Source organism: Macaca mulatta, chromosome 7 (assembly GCF_049350105.2).
Source record: "Macaca mulatta isolate MMU2019108-1 chromosome 7, T2T-MMU8v2.0, whole genome shotgun sequence".
Taxonomy (NCBI): domain Eukaryota; kingdom Metazoa; phylum Chordata; class Mammalia; order Primates; family Cercopithecidae; genus Macaca; species Macaca mulatta.
The window spans coordinates 161,722,649-161,745,604 of record NC_133412.1 but is presented as its reverse complement, the minus strand read 5'-3'; the positions used below and the strand labels follow the sequence as shown (position 1 = coordinate 161,745,604).

At 41.8% G+C, this 22,956-nt stretch overlaps 1 protein-coding gene across 1 annotated transcript in view; it reads left to right on the top strand.

Annotated features, from left to right (window-relative positions):
- The window catches only part of PTPN21 (protein tyrosine phosphatase non-receptor type 21), a 90,094-nt gene that overhangs the window by 43,817 nt on the left and 23,321 nt on the right, over window positions 1–22,956 (top strand). The window contains exons 4-10 of the mRNA XM_015144342.3: window positions 2,631–2,728; window positions 5,201–5,268; window positions 6,099–6,169; window positions 9,237–9,324; window positions 9,736–9,824; window positions 13,368–13,455; window positions 14,164–14,243. Of these exons, the coding sequence (XP_014999828.3) occupies window positions 2,631–2,728; window positions 5,201–5,268; window positions 6,099–6,169; window positions 9,237–9,324; window positions 9,736–9,824; window positions 13,368–13,455; window positions 14,164–14,243 (582 nt within the window). The remainder of the gene's footprint in view (window positions 1–2,630; window positions 2,729–5,200; window positions 5,269–6,098; window positions 6,170–9,236; window positions 9,325–9,735; window positions 9,825–13,367; window positions 13,456–14,163; window positions 14,244–22,956) is intronic.

Here is a 22,956-nt window from a genome sequence, read left to right as displayed (position 1 = left end):
TAACTGTAGATTTGTCGTGGTTAAGAACAAAACCTTTGGGTCATTCAGACCTGGGGATTCAAACTCCATCTCAGTCTAGCTCTATGCATTTGAGCATGTTGCTTAATCTCTGAGCTCCAGCTCTTCATCACTTAAAGGTAGCTATTATTAAGTAGTGGAGAAAGCAATTAAGAGGGATAATGATGATTGTGACTATGCCTGGATTTTAGCTGTGAGCTTAATGGCAGCCAAAGCAAAAGAAGAAATCTGAGTTCCATCATTCATTATGTAACACAAAGAAGCATACCTCTTTGCAAGCATGACACATTTTCCTGGTATATCATTTAAACAGAAACTTTCAGGTATAATTTTATGTAAGACATTGAACCAGAAATGAATAAGTTAAAGCAACTATGGAAGAATCAATTCTCATAACAGTACAATGTAAGGCTGTGGAAGGCTACATTAATTGGGTTCAAGTATATTGCTTTTCATGTTTTTTGTTTTTTGTTTTGAGACGGAGTCTCTCTGTGATGCCCAGGCTGGAGTGCAATGGCGCCATCTCAGCTCACTGCAACCTCCGCTTCCTGGATTCAAGTGATTCTCCTCCCTCAGCCTCCCAAGTAGCTGGGACTACAGGCGTGTGCCACCACACCTGGCTAATTTTTGTGTTTTTACTAGAGATGGGGTTTCACCATGCTGGCCAGCCTGGTCTCCAACTCCTGACCTCAAGTGATCCGCCCGCCTTGGCCTCCCAAAGTGCTGGGATTATAGGTGTGAGCCGCCTCACCTGGCCCTTTCTAGTGTTTTTGATTTAAGGAAAAGGCCTAGAATATTTAGAATGGAATCTGTGAATAGCATGTTCAATAGACAGACTTCCCTAAGCACAGTCTTCCTCAGATAAGCTTTTGAAAAGAGCTGCTTTATAGAAAATCTCAAGTTTTTCTGTCTAATGGATCCCACAACTGCCAGCATCCCATTAGCTAATGGAGGGAAATCAATGGGTTTGGCTGTTCGCAGGTGGAAGGGGAAAAGGTGGATCCAAATTCTTCTTATTTGAATGGATGGTGTTTTGGTCAGGTTCTTCGGTAATAAAGAACAGAGGTTTACATGTCTGTGGCTGAAATAAAGACTCATATGAAATGATTAAAGGGGTGGGCTCTCAGAGGAATTCAAACATGAACTGTAACTGGGTTGCACTTCACAGGCACCGAATATGGAGGACATTTTGGATTCCAGATGGCTCCATAGACTGCTCTGGCAGAGTGTCTGTGATCTCCATTTAGCACTGTATCCCCAGCATCTAGAATAATGCTTAACATATAGTAGACCCCAGTAATTACCTGTTGAGCAAATAAATAAAAGGAAATAGTAAATCTTCACCCTAGAGTTTTATCAAAATGGAGAAGTGAGTGGCTTCAAGTACGTGATTGATACAGCTGCTGTTTGCCGGCTATGCTCTTAGTCGTTTACATATATTATTATTGGAATATGTTCAGTCCTGTGAAGGGGTGATGGTACCCTCATTTTACTGGTGATAGAATTTGAATTCACAGATTATGACTTGCCCAAGTTCATGCTACTAATTTGGAGAGTTCAGGTCTGCTTGACTCTAAACCTTGTTCTGGTAACTGATGCTGTATATATTTTTATTTTTATTTTTTTTTTTTGAGACGGAGTCTCGCTGTGTCTCCCGGGCTGGAGTGCAGTGGCGCGATCTCTGGCTCACTGCAAGCTCTGCCCCCCGGGTTCACGCCATTCTCCCGCCTCCGCCTCCCACTGATGCCGTATATATTGAAAGTACAAACAGGGTAGTAAACAGAAGTAAACCCACATTACCAGATATTAAGAAAGCATCTTAACAGCTGTTTTGAGGGATTTCATCAGAAATACTGTAATATCAACCTGGTCTGAAATATCAGAAATCATTTTTCTCTGGCTTTACTTTCCAGTGCTAGGGAACTTCCACCAAACAAGGTAAGCAAAATCTTATATTACCAAGTTACTAGTCAGCTTTTAAAGTAAAGATTGGCCACTGGCTTTCCATTTCTCCAACTAAAAAGAAATTGTAGAGACTGTTTTACAGGGCATGGAGCAGATGACTAATTGTCTTATAGGATCGTTTTAGTTTTGAAATAACTATAATCTAGGATAAGTAACTCATTAGATTGATTAAAGTGTATGTGTAAGTGTCATATGGTTGAGGACTTTGTCATCCTTGTTTGAAACCATCTAGGGGCTCTGCATGGTAGTTCATGTCTGTAGTCCCAGCATTTTGAATCCAAGCACTAGGATTACTTGAGCCCAGGAGTTTGAGACTAGCCTGGACAACATGGTGAAACTCCATCTCTACAAAAAATAGAAAAATTTGCCAGGCATGGTGGTGTGCACCTGTAGTCCCAGCTACTCAGGAAGCTGAGGTGCGAGGATCACCTAAGCTTAGGGAGGTCGAGGCTACAGTGAGCAGTGATCATGCCACTGCACTTGACCCTGGGCAACAGAGGGAGACCGTATCTAAAAAAAAAAAAAAAAGTAGGATTAAGGTTTTGTTTTGCTGGTTTATGCTTCTCTACCAAATTATGGTTAAATGCATTATGTCTCAATGAGATAATATTGACATTGACCTTATAAAACTGACATTTTTTTTATAGGTATCAGTATTATCTGCAACTGAAGAAAGATATCTTGGAAGGAAGTATTCCTTGTACCTTAGAACAAGCAATTCAGCTAGCAGGCTTAGCTGTTCAAGGTAAATAAGATCAATTCATAATGAAATAGTTCTATCAGATTAAAATGTGTTGCAACAAAATAGCAAGGGATTTTTAAGTTAACTGACTGTCTATATACATCTTTAGTAGTATTTATATATTAGCGAAGTATTCTGTTATCTAAGGGGCTTCCTTTTGGGAAAAAATGAACTTGGAATACCTCAATGAAATATGAGACTTCTGGATGTTAATCATGTTATATGTCAACAGAGCAAACAGTACAATAAATAGAAGTATACACACACATATATTCAATCACATGCCAAATGACGTTTCGGTCAACAAAAGACCTCATATAGGACAGTGGTCCCATAAAATTATAACACTGTATTTTTAGTGTACCTTTTCTGTGTTAAGATACACAAATATCATTGTGTTACAATTGCCTACAGTATTCAGTACAGTAACATGCGGTATAGGCTTCTAGGAGCAATAGTCTATACAGTATAGCCTAGGTGTGTAGTAGGCTACACCACCTAGGTTTGTGTAAGTATACTCTGATGTTTGCACATCTCCTAATGATGCCTTTCTCAACGTATTCCCATCATTAAGTGACATATGACTATATACGTATACATTTATTAATACTATGCTATGTATTCATCTAGTTCAAAGACTTTATCTGCTAATAGGTCATATTTTAAGAAGAAAGATATGCTAGTCAGTGAGTTTGATGAGTTATATTCACTTATAGTTTAAGTACACTTCTTTTGTGTGGTTTCTTCTTATTTACTTATTTCAGTAGGTTTTTGGGGAACAGGTGGTATTTGGTTACATGAATAAGTTCTTATTTATTTAGTTACTTTTTTTTTTGAGATGGAGTCTCGCTCTATGGACCAGGCTGGAGTGCAGTGGCACGATCTCGGCTCACTGCAACCTCCGCCTCCTGGGTTCAAGCAATTCTCCTGCCTCAGCTTCCTGAGTACGTGGGATTGCAGATACCTGCCACCCCACACACCCAACTAATTTTTGTATTTTTAGTAGAGATGGAGTTTCAACATGTTGGCCAGGCTGGTCTCAAACTCCTGACCTCAGGTGATCCACCTGCCTCAGCCTTCCAAAGTGCTGGGATTACAGGTGTGAGCCACTGTGCCTGGCCATGGTTACATGAATTAATTCTTTAGTGGTGATTTCTGAAATTTGGGTGTACCCATCACCTGAACAGTGTACGCTCTACCCCATGTATAGTCTTTTATCCCTCACCGCACTCCCACTTGTTTGGTTTCTTAAATGATTGTCCTGGATTATGCAGTAATATCATCATTCATAATAGATAAAGATGGCTGGGTGTGGTGTCTCATGCCTCTAATCCCAGCACTTTGGGAGGCCAACGTGGGAAGATTGCTTGAGTCCAGGAGTTCGAGACCAGCCTGGGCAACATAGCAAGACCTTATCTTTAAAATGTACATATATAAATAAAGATTCTGCATTTCACCAGCATTTTTGAATTATTTTTTTGATTTTTACATGTCTGATATACATGTATTTACATGTACGTGTGTATTTTCTTTTTTCTGGAGACAGTCTTACTCTGTTGCCCAGGCTTGAGTGCAGTGATGTGATCGTGGCGCACTGCAGCCAGAACCTACTGGGCTCAAGTGAACCTCCCACCTGAGCCTCCCAAGTAGCTGTGACTACAGGTGTGCGCTACCATGCCTGGCTAATTTTTAAACTTTTCTGTAGAGATAGGGTCTTGCTATCTCTTGGGCTCAAGCTATCCTCCCTCCTTGGCTTACTGAAGTGCTGGGATTATAGGTGTGAGCCACTGTGCCTGGCCGGGAAGGTTTCTGACAGGGCATTATTTCAAACAATTACTGGCATTTCACCTTGGGAGTGAAATTTAATCAGAATAATTATTAATAAAACTCCTTCAGCTATTAGCAGGCATGGAGACATGCATCATTTTTAAACAAATGCCTGATGCACATAGAGCCACATTCCTTTTCAAGGTACTTTGGATTTTCTTAAGTATCCTTTTTGGCTTTAAGAATTACTTTTTCATAAACATTTTGCTGAATTGTCAATTTTTTTAAAAAATTAAAAATTTCAAAACAAATATATCTTGCTGTAATATATTCAAGTGGTCTAAGTCCATTTCATCACTACTGTTGACAATTTGGTTTCTCCTTGACATTTTTCTGTACATAAGCAAGCAGATATGATTACAGGGTAGGTTTTGTTTGCATTTTAACTATAAAAATGAGATCATATTACATATAGCTTGCAACTGGTTTTTTATTTAATTCATAGGCATTTTTCCAAGCCAAGACTCATGTCTACCTAATTAACATTTTTAAAAAGATACTTTTAAAATATATTTTTTATAGTTATAAAAAACTTGACTTCTGAAATATTAGCATACCATCTATATATACTGCATGTTGAATTTTGTTGCACATATTTTGCAATGAAATTTAAATATAATTAACGTGAGTTTTTGTCATTCTCTATAGCTGATTTTGGTGACTTTGATCAGTATGAATCCCAGGACTTTCTTCAGAAATTTGCCTTGTTTCCTGTGGTAAGACTTCTTTTGACACTGGGCTTTTTAAAACAAACAGTTCATTTCTATACCCTTAATAATCCCTGAAATGAAATCTGTATGATAGACTTACTGTCAGGAATAGGATTATAAAAAAAAATTCCCTCTTATAAACATCTCAAGTGTGACTGCTTTCTCCGTTGTAGTCATCTTGGTCCTTGTGAACCCACAGAAACTGAAGGGTCTATAGTGACTGCACTGTGCCTGGAGATACTTGTTTTGTATTTGAATGTGAGTTTAAAAAGAAGGATTCATTTTCAGCTTCTCAGGAAGGCGCAGGTTTTGCTTTTAACTGAAGGTTTGAGACCTTACAAAATTATATTGAGGAATGAATGTCACTTCTCATCAGCAATTTAAAAAGTAGATGACGAAGACACTGCCTTCTACTTTTATAAAGTCATTACTGATGGAAGGGACATGGAAACTGCATTGCAACAACTAAGGAAGGTGTGGCATGCTCTTCTGAGTGTCTGCACAGCCAGCCAGAGAACACACAAGATGTTTTTATTTTGCTGGGCTCAGGACTGGCTGACTACTGTCACCAACTTGAAGTAACTTAGCTGAAGCTTTCCCAGGGATGAATTGAGAAGGTGGGCCAAGTTTTTTTTTGTTTTTGTTTTTTGGCTCCTGTGAAGAAGCCACTTAATTCCTTAGAAAGGTGATTACCTATGTAAGCAAAGCTCCCATATATTAACAGTAGTCATAATTTTGCCAGATAGTGACAAGAGTCATTAACAGTCAATGGCCATGAGTCTTTCTAAGAAATTTGGGTGAATTTTCACATACTTACCACTGTGTGTTTTCTTCAGGGATGGTTACAAGATGAAAAAGTATTGGAAGAAGCAACCCAAAAAGTGGCCTTACTACATCAGAAATACAGGTAACTCTAAGAAATAAGACATGGAAATAGCATAGAACCAATGTTTGCTTGAAATTGAAATATTCAATTAAATATTTAATTTATATGATTAATATGTATTTGCCCAACTGTATTTGGAACATTACTGCCACTGCTATTACAAGTAGCCAACATTTACATAGTACTCACTATGTGCCATGTGCTGTTCTAAGTAAGCACTTACCCATATTACTCATTTATTGTCCTTTTTTACCAGTGAGGACACTGAGGAAGTTGAAAGCAGCCAGTCATTGAAGGGTGCCCATTTTTTATTGTGTATAGTAAAGGTTTATTTGATAACCTCATCCTGTATAGGTTAATGTAAAATTAGGATGATTTGTTTTCTTTTATGATACAGCTTAGCAAGTCCAGGGTTACTTCCCTCTGTATACCTATGGAAGCTGTGTCTGTCATCTGGGGAACTACGCTAAGAACTATGGTGCTTAGTACTCTGAACTATGCTTCTGCATACCTTTGTATACTTGTACATATTGACATTCTTTCATGGTGAATCTCTGTGTTGCCTGTAAGAAAAAATACTCTTCTAGAGAATGCTAGGTTTCATTCTAAACCAACTACCACACAGTTCCACATACAGATGTTCCTTGACTTAGGGTGGGGTTAAGTCCTGATAAACCCATAGTAAGTTGAAAATACTGTAAGTCAAGATGTATTTAATAGACCAATCCTGCTGAACATCATAGCTTAGCCTAGCCTACCCTACCTGTTCTCAGAACACTTACATCAGCATACGGTTGGGCAAAATCATCTAACACAAAGCCTGTAATATATTTTATAATGTTGAATATCTCATATAATTTGTTGAATACAGTACTGAAAGTGAAAAACAGAATAGTTGTACGGGTCCTCGAAGTACAGTTCCTACTGAATTTGTATCACCTTTGTACCATTGTAAAGTTGAAAAGTCATTCAGTTGAACCATCATAAGTTGAGGACTATCTGTACTCTATCATTAAATTCTTATAACTACTCATTAAGATAAACATTATTATCTCCATCTTACAGATGGGGAAACCAAACTCAAAAAGATTTAGTTATCTCTGGCCGGGAGCGGTGGCTCATGCCTATAATCCCAGCACTTTGGGAGGCTGAGGGGGGCAGATCACGAAGTCAGGAGATCGAGACCATCCTGGCAAACATGATGAAACCCTGTCTCCACTAAAATACAAAAAATTAGCCAGATGTTGTGGCATACACCGGTAGTCTCAGCTACTCAGAAGGCTGAGGCAGGGGATTTGCTTGAACCCGGGAGGCAGAGATTGCAGTGAGCTGAGATCGTGCCACTGCACTCCAGCCTGGTGACAGAGCAAAAAAAAAAAAAAAAAAAAAAAAGATTTAGTTACCTCTACATGTGGTAAAGGTGGGAATTGAAAGCAGGTCAGTTTTGTTAGAACCTATTGCTTATCACCTTCCAAATAAAATAACCTTTTGCCTCTAGTCTCTCTCCACTCAAATCCACATAGTGGCTCACAAAAGATTAATCTCCCTAGCATATCACTTTCCTCTTATGCCTCTCCTTCTCCTTCCACGTGCTTGTGGGTATTTTCATGCTTCCTGCTAGCCTGAGTTCATTACTCTGGGATTAAAGGCCTCCCATAAATTGGTTAAATCCTGCCTTCCCAGCTTTACCTTCTGCTGTCCACATGAACCATTTCTTTTCTAGCTTAATTGATCCCTCAGGCACACATTGCCCTGCCTTTTGTCACTTCCATTTATTCATTTGTGCATTTCCTTAAAAAAAATGCTTAGTGTTCTTACTCTGTATTAGGCAGAGCAAGAGTGCTGGATGCTATGGCACAAAGATAAATAGAATAATTTCTTGTCTTCTAAGCGTGCATTCCCAGCCCTGCAATATGAGGGCTGGCAGGACAACCCACTATAGTAATGATAATACATATAAGAAGATAATGAGTGCAGTTAGAGGGGTATGGGTGGAATGTATTGGGACTGCACAGAGTTGGGGCATTGGGGAATCCCAGAAGGTGACCCAGAGGAAATGATACATAGACAGAGTCTTGAAGGATATTAGGGATTGGCCAGATCCACAAGTGAGTCACAGGCATACCAAGAAGAGGGATTCTCATGTGCAAAAGCCCAGAGGGGCTAGGGAACATACTCTATCTGAAGAGATGCAGAGTTTGGGATGGCTGCAGTGTGGGTGCCTTGAGCACAGAGGGGAGCATCGGAAGATGAGGCTGGAGATCCAAGTCTGCATGTACTTGGGCACTCCTCCTGTACCCACACTGCCTTCCTGCCCATCCTAGTAGTGCTGCACTCCACTCACCTGAGCGAAAAGGGGTTTTCATGTAGCCTTCTTATACCCTTATTCCCTGCATTCGACATTTAGCACATAACTCTCAGTAATGCCTGATATTTTGTTGTTTTTGTTTTTGTTTTTTTGTGTTTTTTTTGTTGCCCAGACTGGCGTGCAGTAGAGCAATCATAGCTCACTGCATCCTTGAACTCCTGGGTTCAAGCAGTCTTCCCGCCTCAACCTTCCAAGCAGCTGGGACTATAGATGTGCACCACCATGCCGGGCTAATTTAAACTTTTTTTTTTTTTTTTTGTAGTGACAAGGTCTCACTATGTTGCCCAGGCTGGTCTCAAACTGCTGGCCTCAGGTGGCCCTTTCTCCTTGGCTTCCCAAGGTGCTGGGGTTACAGGCATGAGTCACCGTGCCCAGCCCTGATATTTGGGATAATAAGCAATTACTTGGTGATTTAAGAAAAGTTCAAGATTTCACCTGAAGATTTTTTTAGGAAGTTTTTTTATCCCCTACCTTCCCAGTCATCTGCCTTAAGTATAGAGAGCAGGATCTCATGTGATACTCTCAGCATTCAGTACAGTGCTTTACACATACTGATTTTCAGTAAATATCAACAGATTGATATAACCAATTATAGATGCTTAGAAACTTGAAATTTTTGTAATGTCCTATGCTAAATTGATACATAGGTTTTAAGAAAAGCTTTATTTTAAACCATTTTAAGCTTGCTTTGTGAACAATCTTGCTTCTTTTGGGTTGCAGAGGGCTCGCAGCTCCTGATGCTGAAATGCTGTACATGCAGGAGGTAGAGAGAATGGATGGCTACGGAGAAGAGAGCTACCCTGCTAAGGTAAGTGTGGCTCGGTGGCTGGGGTTCTTTAAAGTTAGGCTCACGAATTTGAGAAAATCGTGGGGAAATCCAAAGATGTCCTTATGTGCAAAGGCTGAGGACATGCAAAACTCTGGAAACTTAAAAGCCGAGGTCCTGGTGACCAAAATTTTGTGGTAAAACGCATTCCCATTTTGCGGTTCATACTTTGAAATGGTCTTGAAATAGAGTTCCTAAGGAGGGCCAAACTTTTTCCATTTTTATACATATCTATAAGATCATAGATCTCATTCAGACTTTTGTCTTCCTGCGTGGTTACTCTGTAGGTCTTCTGAACTTCCTGCATCTGGGAAGCCAGTCCGGGGAACTCTGTAGCAGCAGTTCCTCTGCATCTGCTTCCTGGGTGTTTCTTCTTTTGCTTTCTCCTTTTAGGATAGCCAAGGAAGTGACATATCCATTGGAGCGTGTCTTGAAGGTATCTTTGTGAAACACAAGAATGGAAGGCATCCTGTGGTATTTAGGTATTTTTCTTACCTCTTTTTGTATGTTTTCTGTGACTCCTGTTGGTGGTATATTTTTTTAGTACTTACAGCAGTTAAATTGTTCACAAGTCTATACCAAGGTCTCATTAAAAAATGGAAATAATTCCCTTCCTAGAAAAAAAAATACCATCGGAATGCAACAGTCCTTTTCAGTAAGCCACTTTCTTCAAAACGAAATTTCCAGAATATAATGCCTATAATGATGGCCTACTATAAAATGCTTAAAAATGTGTGACCCTTTTTGTGCCATATGGAGGCCATTCTTTGTTTTGATATGAATTTTTAATTTGAGCTGTGCTTTCCAGGGCAATTTATTGGTTAATTTATTTACTGTGAGACAAGGTCTCACTCTGTTGCCCAGGCTAGAGTACAGTGGTATAGTCACCACACACTGCAGCCTTGACCTCCCAGGCTGAAGTGATCCTCCCATCCCAGCTTCCTGAGTAGCTAGGACTACAGGCTAATGCCACCATGCCTGGCTAATTTTTGTATTTTTTGTAGAGACAGTTTCGCCATGTTGCCCAGGCTAGTCTCAAACTCTTGGGCTCAGGCTATCTGCCTGCCTCCCAGAGTGCTGGGATTCCAGCGGTGAGCCCACTGTGCCCGGCCTGTAGGGCTTTTTCTTATGAAAAATATAGATCTTTGTTTTGACTCTAGTTTTGTACCAAAATTCCTAAAATACCAGTATCTAAGCAAATTTCAATAGTTTTTTATAATGTTGGGTTTTTTGCTGATATAAAAAAAGATACTATTCATTTGTGGAAATCTTGGAATGTGAAGAAAGATGGAAAGGATATATAGCAATGTACTAATAGTAACTGACTCCGAACAATGAAACTACAGGTGATTTTAATTTCCTTTATAGTATTCTGTGTTCTAATTTGTATCTTAAAGATAGTAAGTTGGTCCATATTGTACAATCCCTGCCTTTAATTCCTTAAAATCTGTAATCTGGAAAATCCAAAGTTCATTTCATAGAAATACTTGCAGTTTTACTCTGAGATTCTATTTACCCAGTTGGGTAAATTGGGTGCAGACTAGTGAAAATTAAAACTTTATATTGTTTTTAAATTTATATTTATTATTTATTTTATTTTATAGAGATGAGGTCTCGCTGTGTTGCCCAGGCTGGTCTCTAACTCCTGGTCTCAAGCGATTCTCCCTCTTTGGCCTCCAAAGGTGATGGGATTACAGGCGTGAACCATGGTGTCCAACCAAAAGCTTATATTGTTTTTATAAGGCAGGAAAACATATTCTATCACTTTTGTTTTTTGGTTCCTTCATGTCTACCATTTGTTGAGTGCTTATCATGAGTCAGATAAACTATGCTGAGCATTTTATGTGAATTTTTTTAGTGTAATCTTCATAACACTCTCAGCAGTAGGTATCACCACCTCTTTGCACATGTGATAATTGAGGCTTAGAAAAGTTGTGATTTGTCCGTGGTCCCTCAGTTATTAACTGGCATAACTAGGACTATAACTTGGGTCCTCCACTTTATGCGTGGGCTCTTAATTACTGTATTAAACAGCTTTTATTCTTTCCACCCCCTACTCACTGCCAGCATCGCAACACACACATTACTCAAGCTTTCTAAACCACTCCTACCATTTCTTCTTGAGAACTAGTTTTGCCTTTGAAGAGCTTTTTCTCTAAACTGACATCTCCTCTCTCACTTCCTTTGCTTTACTGCCTCTTGAGCCATGAATTCTCCATGGTGATTATGACCTCAGAGAGTACCCATCACTTGGGGAGCAGAACCTCACTTCTAGAATGCATTGCCCTGGGCTGGGTGGCTCCCCTTTGGCAGTTGCTCTCTTGTCCCCAAGCCACTTATATTAACCCTTCCCAACATGCTGAGTTGGGGATCAGGGAGAGGAGAGGAAAATAGATCCGTGGCTTCACCTGAAGGGCAGGGCTCTGATGGTGCCCAAAGTGTCACATGGAAACTTGAAGCATCTGCCTGGCTTCCTTTATCACTGGATGGGAATTTTCACAGTTGCCTTAATGTGATGCTAATAATCTTTAGATTTAACAAACACTGAATCACTACTAAGTTGATTTTATTTTAATACATTTAAAATAAATCTAATGGAGAAGGATAAAATTTTTTCTTCCATAATTTTTTCTTTTTATGACATTCTATGATTATGTAATAAAATCAAATAATAACATATAAAAGCTAATATGATAAAATTAGAAAGTATGAGATTTTGAATCGTAGTGATCACTTCCAGAATAGTTCACTCTTTGAGTTCCTGGCATTTCAAATTTATCTTCACCCTGAAGCTTTTCACAGCACACCTCCCCAACTTTTGTGCCTTATTTTAATACCTGCAGCACTTAAAGGTTCTTGTTGGCTTCTGTGTTCTTTCTCCCACCTTTCCCCTCCACCTGTGCTCTTTTGAGGGAAGCACTGTACTTCACTAATAGTGTCCCTAGGACCGACTGCAGTTTCTGGCATTGTTATAATAGGTGTCTTTTATTTTATTGAATGAGTAAATGAGGCATTGGCAATCAGCTAAGACAGGGATCTTCCATCAAGCACATCTGACATGTGAGAATGATACATTTTACATCTTTTAAATTCTCTTTTCCCTCATTTAGTATACATGAGTTTACTTTTTACAACTAGCTGCTGTCACTTCAATTAGAACATTCATGCTAGCTGATTAAAACCACTGGTTTTTTTTTTGTTTTTTTGAGACGGAGTCTCGCTCTGTTGCCCAGGCTGGGATGCAATGGTGCAATCTTGGCTCACTGCAACCTCTGCCTCCTGGGTTGCAGACGATTCTGCCTCAGCTTCCTGAGTAGCTGGGATTACAGGTGCCTGCCACCTCACCTGGCCTAGTTTTTGTAATTTTTTTTTTTTTAAGACGGAGTTTTGTTTTTGTTGCCTAGGCTGGAGTGCAATGGTGCTGTCTCAGCTCACTGCAACCTCCACCTCCTGGGTTCAGATGAATGATTCTTCTGCCTCAGCCTCCTGAGTAGCTGGGATTACAGGTGCTTGCCACCTCGCCTGGCCTAGTTTTTGTAATTTTTTTTTTTTTTTTTTAAGACAGAGTTTCGTTTCTGTTGCCTAGGCTGGAGTGCAATGGTGCTGTCTCAGCTCACTGCAACCTCCGCCTCCTGGGTTCAAGCAATTCTCCTGCCTCAGCCTCCCAAGTAGCCGGGATTGCAGGTGCCCACCACCACACCCAGCTAACTTTTTTATATTCTTAGTAGAGACAGGGTTTCGCCATGTTGGCCAGAAGTCTGAAACTCCTGACCTCAGGTGATCCGCCTGCCTCGGCTTCCCAAAATGCTGGGATTGCAGGTGTGAGCCACCATGCCTGGCCTAGTTTTTGTATTTTTAATAGAGACAGGGTTTCACCATGTTGGCCAGGCTGGTCTCGTGTTTTTTGTTTTTTGTTTTTCTCAAATACTAACTTATACGTCAGGCTTAGGGAAAACTTGTATATTCTATCTCCTTGTTTTGCCCACAGGCACTCACATTGCCATTCTCTATTTGCTGTTCTTTAGGTGGCATGACATTGCCAACATGTCCCACAACAAGTCCTTTTTTGCATTAGAACTGGCAAATAAAGAGGAGACCATCCAATTTCAAACTGTGAGTAAACATTAGGGGTCTGCATGGAATGTTTTTCCTAAAAGTTAACAAGTTCTACTTCTGCATGCTTGTATGTATTTGGAGGCAGGGCAGCATTAAAATTATAATATTTTGTAATTGTATAAAACATGCAGTTTTATCATATAGCATTTTGCAAAATGGCAGTTGGCAAAAAATGGCTGCTCAGTAAATGCTGAATGAATGAGTCTTTGGATAACTACTGTCTGATCATGATAACCTTTAAATTAAACCTCAGGGGTTAAGTGGGGGAGAAAGTAAGCACTGATATCTTAAATTTCATGGATAAATGAATAGCTCTGAAGAAATGTTATTTAATAGTTATTTGCTTTTGCTCTCTTGACAAAGGCAATATTGAGTTACTGAGTCATATTTTTGTTTAAAAATGTCTGAGTATATTTGGCAAGAATAGAAGTTGATATTTTTATAGTTTTTAGATTCCCATGTCATTTTGAAACTGTTTAATATGAGAATCACATTGTTAGAACAGATTGTTTTGTCTTCATAAGTTAAATCCTACTTGTGGTGTTCATACCATGGGCACAGTGTTGGAAAATGAAAGGCTTATAGTGTCCTGAAAGTGACTTTGTCATATGATGTCACCCATTATGTATTTAGACAAACTGTGCATTAAACGTATCAAGTTGTGTGTATGCTTTCATATTGCTTTATGCCTATTTTGTTTGCTAGGAAGACATGGAAACTGCAAAATACATTTGGAGACTCTGTGTTGCGCGACACAAGTTTTACAGACTAAACCAGTGTAACCTGTAAGTATGTCCTGCTCGTGGAAATTATCAAAAATAATGAATTTAGAAATTGTAATCTTGAGTATACTGTATCATCAAGAAAGACATTTTATCAATTGATATCTTTTTTTGATCCTGTAGCTATTTTCCTCATTTTAGCTTTGGACCAACTTCTAATAACTACATTGTATGCCTTTAAGATTTATTTCAACTAGTTACGAGAACTGTTCTAATTCTTGAAAGGTAAAAAGGGAACAATATCCTTTATTTGTTTAAATCAATCCTCTGATCAGCATTTTGAATCATTAAAGATTATTCAGCTTTTCCAGCCACCCGAAGAATTTGTGCCCCTCCTTCCTGGTGTGCATTTTTCTTAGCCTACATGGGTTTTTCACTGTCTGCCGGATCAATAAAGCATACGGTGATATTGCACATGTAAAATACTGTCCTTCATCTCTATTCCCCTCCAGCCTCTGCACCGTATCTGTGCTTTCCTTAATAGCAGGTTTCCTCAAGAGAGTTGTGTATGCTTGTTTATTTCCTTCCTTCCATCCTGTTTCCCCTAAGCTTCCACATTACTGACACTGCTTGTTGTGGTCAGGTGACTTTCGTCCAGTGATCATTTTACGAGTTCTTTCACTTGACTGCTCTGCAGTAGTGATCCTCCGACAGCTCATTCCATCCTTCCTGAATCCTGCTCTTCTTTGGCTGCCAGGACACCACCCGCTGCTAGGCTTCCTCTTTCTAGACTGTTTCTTCTCAGTCATGTTCGCTGGTTTGGTCCTGAGGCCTTTTCTCCAAATCCGCTCCTCTAGGGGGCTTCTCCTGGCCTGTCCTCCCACTGAGCTCCCGGTTCAAGCGATTCTCCTGCCTCAGCCTCCCGAGTAGCTGGGATTACAGGCATGTGCCACCACACACCGCTAATTTTGTATTTTCAGTAGAGACAGGGTTTCTCCATGTTGGCCAGGCTGGTCTTGAACTTCCGACCTCAGGTGATCTGCCTGCCTCGGCCTCCCAAAGTGCTGGGATTACAGATGTGAGCCGCCGTGCCCGGCCCTCCCTGAGCTCTTGACTCCTGCATCCTACTGCAAGCGTTTAGTTTGCTTAGTCCTCAATACCACTCTGAAAGTTGTGGTGAATAAATACTACTGCCTGTGTATTCTGAAGGTACAGCTGGCAGAACTTGCTGATGAATTGGATGTGGTATGAAACCTGACCATTTTTACCACTCGTGCTAGCAGCTTGGTGCTAGCTGCCGCTGCTTCTCATCAGAATATTATGGTAGCCTTCTGACTTTCCTGTTTCTGTGCCTTCGCTGCCTGTAGCTTATTTTCCATATGTCAACCAGAATGATCTCAGTTTAACCTGAATCAGATCCTGTCACTGTTTTTTGTTTTTGTTTTTGTTTTTGGAGATAGAGTCTTGCTCTGTTGCCCAGGCTGGAGTGCAATGGCATGATCTTGGCTGACTGCAACCTCCGCCTCCCGGGTTCAAGTGATTCTCCTGCCTCAGCCTCCTGAGTAGCTGGGACTACAAGTGCACGCTACCACGCCCAGCTAATTTTTTGTATTTTTAGTAGAGATGGGGTTTCACCATGTTGGCCAGGATGGTCTCAATCTCCTGACCTCGTGATCTACCCACCTTGGCCTCCCAAAGTGCCGGGATTACAGGCATGAGCCACAGCACCCAGCCCAGATCCTGTCACTCTTCTTAACCCTCCTTTGGCATTCCACTTCTTTTTTTTTTTTTCTTTTTTTTTTTTTTTTTGAGACGGAGTCTCGCTCTGTCGCCCAGGCTGGAGTGCAGTGGCGCGATCTCGGCTCACTGCAAGCTCCGCCTCCTGGGTTTACGCCATTCTCCTGCCTCAGCCTCTTGAGTAGCTGGGACTACAGGCGCCCGCCACCGCGCCCGGCTAATTTTTTGTATTTTTAGTAGAGACGGGGTTTCACCGTGGTCTCGATCTCCTGACCTTGTGATCCGCCCACCTCGGCCTCCCAAAGTGCTGGGATTACAGGCGTGAGCCACCGCGCCCGGCCTCCACTTCTTTTTTTAAGTAATTTTTTTAGTTTGTGTTTGAGACAGCTCTGTCACTCAGGCTGAGCACAGTGACATGATCATGGCTCACAGCAGCCTCTCAACCTTCCTGGGCTCAGGTGATCCTCCCACCTCAGCCTCCTGAGTAGATGGTTGTGTACCACCACACCTGGTTAATTTTTCGATATTTTTTATAGAGGCGGGATCTCCTTATGTTGTCCAGACTGGTCTCAAACTTCTGGACTTGAGGGATCCTCCTGCCCCGGCCTCCCAAAGTGCTAGACAGGTGAGCCACCATGCCTGGCCCCATTTTACTTCTAATAAAAGTATGAAACCATACACAGTGTGGTGCTTGCCTGGTTCCAACCTTGTGTTTTTTATCCTCCTCCTTGCTTGCTCTGTTCCAGCCACAGTGGTATCCTGGCTAGGCTACAGATGTGCCTCACCCTAGGGGACACTGTCCTTGCTGTTTTCCCAGGTCTCCACCTGCCTTGCTCCCTCATTGCAGCCTGCTATTTGCTGTCTGGTCAGATATGACCCCCTCAGAGGCTGTCCCTGATTGTCCTATGGTACTCCCCTTCCACTACGATCTGTCTCTTTGCCCTCTAACTTTGTTTTGTTCTTTATAGCACTTAGCACCATGTGAATTTCTATATTTGTTTGTTTGCTTGTTTGCCTATATCCCCTGCCAGCAGGTAAGCTCTACAGCAGTGCATGAGGACAGACATTCTTCCCTGCCTTCAGTGCTATATTCCCCGTGCCAAGCAAGGGCCTGGCTCACTATTGGCCTTAATTAATTTGTTCAACTAATCTGTAGATACAAGTGTTAAGAGCTGTGATTCGAGATGTCTTGGTGCTGGTGCTGTAAGATCCCTTAGGAAAACGGTACCTCACCCAGAACTGCCAAGATAGGAAAGGCTACCCAGGCAAGTGACATCTAAGCTGAGACCTGAAATGTTTCGTTCAATTCCCACAACCTTTCTTTAAGCTGTCCTCTTGTCCTTGTACCATTTCTGGAGGCGCCTCCTGGAGCTGCCTCCCACTTGGCCCCCCATGCCCTATCTCACCTGTATGCAGTCAGTCTTCTGGATAGATAAGCAAAATATGTAGCACTGCTGTTGAAGTTACATGTCAGGAACAAATCTGAGTATGTGCCTCTCACCCGCCCCGTCCTGGGTACAGGATTAAGGGCAGACTCCTCAGGTCCTTCTCTGGACTTAGCTGCCCAAGCCCAGTGGCCTTGGAGTCTGACTCCAGGAAGAAGTCTTTCCTTATCATGTAAATGCTCCCAGCCCAGGCCTTTGCTAAAATGTCCTTCCTTCCCTTCTCTGGCAGACTCTTAGTCATTCTTCAAGACTGAGTTTAAAATACAGCCCCTGTAGACACCACCAAGCATACAGTTTGTTTAGTCCTCAATACCACTCTGAAAGTTCTGTTTTTTTCTATGTCTTTTGTAACAATGATCTGAATAATTCGTAACAATAATTTAGTAAATGCTTGCGCTATGTCAAGCATTATACTGAGAGCTTTTATTTTCTTTAATCCTTATAGTAACCCTGTTGGGCACAATTATTACTATCCCATTGTTGATGAAGGTATGGAGACTTAGAGAAGTGAAGTGTCTTGCCCTGCCACACAGCTAGTAAGTGGAGCAGCAAGACTCCAGCCTGCGCTCTTAGCTGCTGTGCCAGCCTCTTAGAGTAGTTCCTGCCTGCTCTTTTCATGTGGATTCGATCTGTCTCTCTTGTTTGATGGAGCTCCATGAGGGCAGGGTCTCCTCTTCCTCATCTTCGTGTCCGCTATCTGGCAAGGTGCCCTGTGTGTAAGGGCTTAGTGAACGATGGGAGCTGGAGTGTGGCAGTGATGGGAGTCACAGGGGAGAAGAGCCCTTTTGCTCCTTTGTCTTTTCCTTTTATTACAGATTGTAAATGAGGCATGGGGTGGAGGGAAAGTCTAACAAGGGCATTTTGCCCCTTAGCACCAAGAAGGAAGGAGAAAGGCTGTGGAAGTGCCTTCTGTCTTGCAGGGTGTGAGAGAAACTCTGGGCAGGAGCAACAGTGTAAAGATAACATGCAGAGATGCCCACCCGGACAGGGAGCTGCCCAGTGGTTTGCACGTATGGCCCAGTCCCTGTCTCTTCTCTGCCTTCCCCTGCACCATGTTTGCATCCGAGTCCCCACCGCTGTTCTGGTGATGGGATTTTCGTAAGCACTGACAGGGAGGAGGAACCTGCTTTTTTTGTAAATATGGGAACAGGTTTCCACTAGCTGCCTGGGTGTATTTGCATATGAAAGTGTTCCCCCTGGTGGTGATGTTCAGCAGTGCTCCTTGCCGTTGGGGTTCCCGGGGGCTGGCCTGGTTATCCAGCCATATGTGGCATGATTTCTATGCAGAAGTAAGTTCTAAGATTCAAGCAGTAGATAATGCAGTCTGTTGGACCACAGCATTTTCATTTTAAAGACTTTAATAAGTTAAGAGTGTTCATAATATTGAGCCATTATTACCTCAGTTCATTTCTTCTCTGGAAAATAGTGGAGAATCTACAATGTGAATAAACCATAAAACATAATCCCTTTCCATGAGGCATCCATATTGGCTGGTGATTTTTATTTTTGTTTTTTTTTTTTTTTTTTTTTTTTTTTTGCAAATTAACAACTTGTAATAAGTAAAAGAGGGAAGTGGGAAAAGCAACAAATGATTGATTATGGTGAATGATTCAGTCTTAGAAATTCAGCTCTAGTTTTTGGAATATTGCTATTTATTGGCAAGTGTGAATAAAACTACATTAATGTCATCAGTTGCATATATTATACCTAAATAAGGAACACCTGATTCTTTTCAAAATGGAATAATTATGTTTAAAGGGCTGTTTTCCAAAGTTTGTTTTCAATCTCTATATATCCAATAGATTGTGGCAGTCGATTTCCATGAGCTATTCCTATGTAATTACTTATGATTCATTCTGTAGGGAACTAATATATTTCATTGTGAGCATTTGTTTCCCACGTAAAGTAAATGAAGCTTTTAATATTAGCTTTTAAAATTTTGCTTGATAATAAAATGAAAAGAACTTTAATTGTTACGACCATGTTTTAAAGGCTGTCAATATAGACTGTTTAGTCATGTTCCAATATTATGATTCTGAAGTATTGGTAGACTTGTTGTCATGGGCCACATAGGTAAACTAAAGCGTGATAGGCATTTAACAAAACTGCAGCTGGCCTGGAACTGGACAGTGGCTTCTGGACATCTGGTTTGGGCTGGGGTGACTGGTGGCCCAGGAGATAGACTCGACTTGCACAGAAAGGGGAACTGTAATCCCAGGATGTCCCCTTCACCCGCAGTCCTGATCTATAGTTTATTGGTGTTTGGGATGGCTTTATGTCACTCATCTAACCTTGACCCAGATAACTATATTTTAGTATTTACACAATGGCACGATCCAACAGCCTTCCCTCTCCACCCCCTAACAAAGTACCTTAGATAACAGAATGATCGTTATCCAAACCTTAAAAATGTTAGATGGATAACAATCTGTCTTTTAAAAATTATAAAGTCAGGATAATGAGACTTTTATACTTAATATTCCTTTAGGGTCGAATTGGGAATTAAATGAGATAATAATGTCAACCCTTTAGGTCAGAAATCTGCTTCAAACCCACCGTCTCTCACTCCAAGCCCCAGAACTGGTCATGCTGTAATCACCCTCCCTGATTTATATAAGGAAAAGGCTGGGAGAGTGGGGGAGTCTTGAGAGGCCCCTTGGTGTAGGGGGCTCCCCTGTACTTTTCTATGAGTGAAAGTGAGGATGGTATCCTTGAACCTGTAGAGCCAAGCGATAGAGGGTTCAAGAGACTTTCTCCAGAAGGGAAACTTGTATTTCAGACCGCAGCAGGCCGCTCGCTGAGTGCAGTGAGATGGCTGGTGAGTGCTCCCTGCAGCTCAGGGGTGTCGGTGAACATAGCAGCCAGTGTCCACCTTGGTTCCGGAGACTTTTGTAATCAGGAGACTGACTGGAGTAGGCCCTGCCTGGAAAGGGAAAGGATTTACCCCGTCTTCTTCTAGGCCTGCTGCAGGGCTTGAAGAGACTATAGGAAGTCTGAAAGAAGATGGAACAGCCCCTATCCCATTCCAGTCCCCTGAGTCCCAGAAGTGTGGCGAGGAGCCAGTAGTTCCCATGGATCCATGTGAAGGAGCAGGGCAGGAAGAGGTGGGAGGGGAGTGGAGGAGCAGCCACAAGGCCAAACAGTGGGACCTCTGGGTATGGGGACATGGACCCCTGGTGGAGCTGAGGAGAGGCAGCAGCTTTTTCTGAGTGGGTTCTTATATGGATAGAGGTCAGTGTCGCCCTAGAAAACCACACATGTTGGCCGGGCGCGGTGATTCATGCCTGTGTTCCCAGCACTTTGGGAGGCTGAGGCAGGTGGATTATCTGAGGCCAGGAGTTCAAGACTAGCGTGACCAACATGGTGAAACCCCATCTCTACTAAAAATGCAAAACTTAGCCAGACATGGTGGCGGGCGCCTATAATCCCAGCTGCTCGGAAGGCTGAGGCAGGAGAATCACTTGAGCCTGGGAGGTGGAGGTTGCAGTGAGCCAGGATCACACCACTGCACTCCAGCCTGGGCGACAGAGCAAGACCCTGTCTCCAAAAACAAGAAAACTACACATGTCATGGGGCTGAAGTGACGCCAGGGCCTCTCACTCCATCAGTATTCCTTCCCAGTTACCTGAGATGGTCTCTGCTGGCTTTGTTCCTCTCCCTGCCCACAATGCCAGGAAGCTGCACCTAAGGTGGGATTTGGTAGGGGGGTGAACAATAGGAACAGGCATCTCAGAGCCAAGTCAGTGACCTGTAAGCAGCTTGGATGTAGCCCTGGTCTACCCAAGTGTAGGCTGGGAGGAGAGCATTTATTCTTCCTTACCCTTACTATAGTGAGCTCAAAAGGTAAGTCATTGAGACAAACATTTGCTAGGTATTTCCACCATCTAACACATTTTTTTTTTTTTTTAAGAGATGGGGTCTTACTCTGTCTTCCAGGTTGGAGTGCAGTGGTGTGATCATAGCTCACTGTAACCTCAGATTCCTGGGCTCAAGGGATCCAGTGGCCTCAGCCCTCAGCTTCTGGAGTAGCCAGCATTATAAGTGTGTGCCACCATGCCTGGCTAATTTTTTTTTTTTAGTTTTTTAGAGATGGGGTCTTGCTATGTTGCCCAGGCTGGTCATAAACCCCTGGCCTCAAGTGATCCTTACATCTCAGCCTCCTAAGTACCTGGGATTACAGGAAGGAATCTATTCCTTGAACTATCTGTTAGTTTATGAGCTATCAATGGCATTTTTTTTGTTTGTCAAAATCTTAACTCCCTTTCGTCATATAAGAAAGGAAACTTAAAAAGCAAAATTCAGACGAGGCTTAGAAATATAAGCTCAGCTGTAAATGCTTAGTAATAAGCATCACTTTAGTCCTCACTTGTTAGTCATTCACTTGCTCAGCAAAGGCACCAGGGATACCACATCTTGCCTCCATGGAGCTTACAGATTAGTTGGGGCCGGGGAGCAGGTTGAACACATGATTGTTAGACACATACACTCAGGAATCCGACAGACCTGCTGGTTCAAATGCCGGTTCTACTACTTGTTTGCCATGTGACTAGGAGCAACTTACTGAACCTACGTATCACTTTCCTTATCTGTAAAATCAGGATAATAACTGGACCTCCCTTGTGGGGTTGGTGTACACATTCCACGAGATAATCACGTACAGTCCTTAGCACAGTTTCAATACATAATATTGATTTTACTTGGGCTGGCAGCCTTTTTTCTTTTCTTTTTTTTTTTAAAGACACAAGGTCCTAGTGTCTCAGTTTCCCAGGTGGAATATGGTGGGAATTCACAGATGTGATCATAATGCACTACAGCCATGAACTCCTGGATTCAAGGGATCCTCCTGCCTCAGCTTCCCAAGTTGCTGGGACTACACAGGCATACGCCACCATGCCTAGCTCAGCCTTTTTAATTTTAATTTTGTCTTCTTTGGCGCACAGATTCTAGTGATTTCTTCTCAGTTATTTAGCAGTACCCATCAACATAGTAACTGCCCAAAAAGTTTGGAAACCACAACCAATAGTTACATGCTTTTCTCTTATATGCCAAGTTGAGGATAGCTGGTCTCGGAGTAAACTGCATTTATTAGAACAACGCCAAGAAGAAAGAGAAGGTTAGACTATTAGAACTGATGGTGCGGCTGCCTGGGTCAAGCACTTTGGCAGGTACATGCTTTTGTAGTTTGTTTTGTTAGTAGAGCCGGCTACTACAGTGGGCAGTGTTCGCCTCCACACTGGGTGCTGCCAGCAAGAGTGCCAAGATAGCTATCAGTGTGGGAGGGCCGCCCATGTGCTGAAGCTCTGCATCCTTGGGTTTTGTGTTTTATTTTTGCCCCAGGCTGGGCAATTATAGACATGTTGTTGGAGTTTGTTGACAGAGAATTCTGTCGGCAACCCTTGTGAATTTATAGTACTTTAAAAGTTTAAGTTCAGTCCATCTGGACAGTGAGTCTCTGCTAGACTGAACACATATTCAGAGGACCCAGTTTGCCTAAACCTAGTCCTGACAGTGAAGAATAACCAAAGTAAATTTCAAGGCTGCAAAAATGCGGTGTCTTCAAATTCTGGGTACTATCTTTTTTTTTTTTTTTTTTT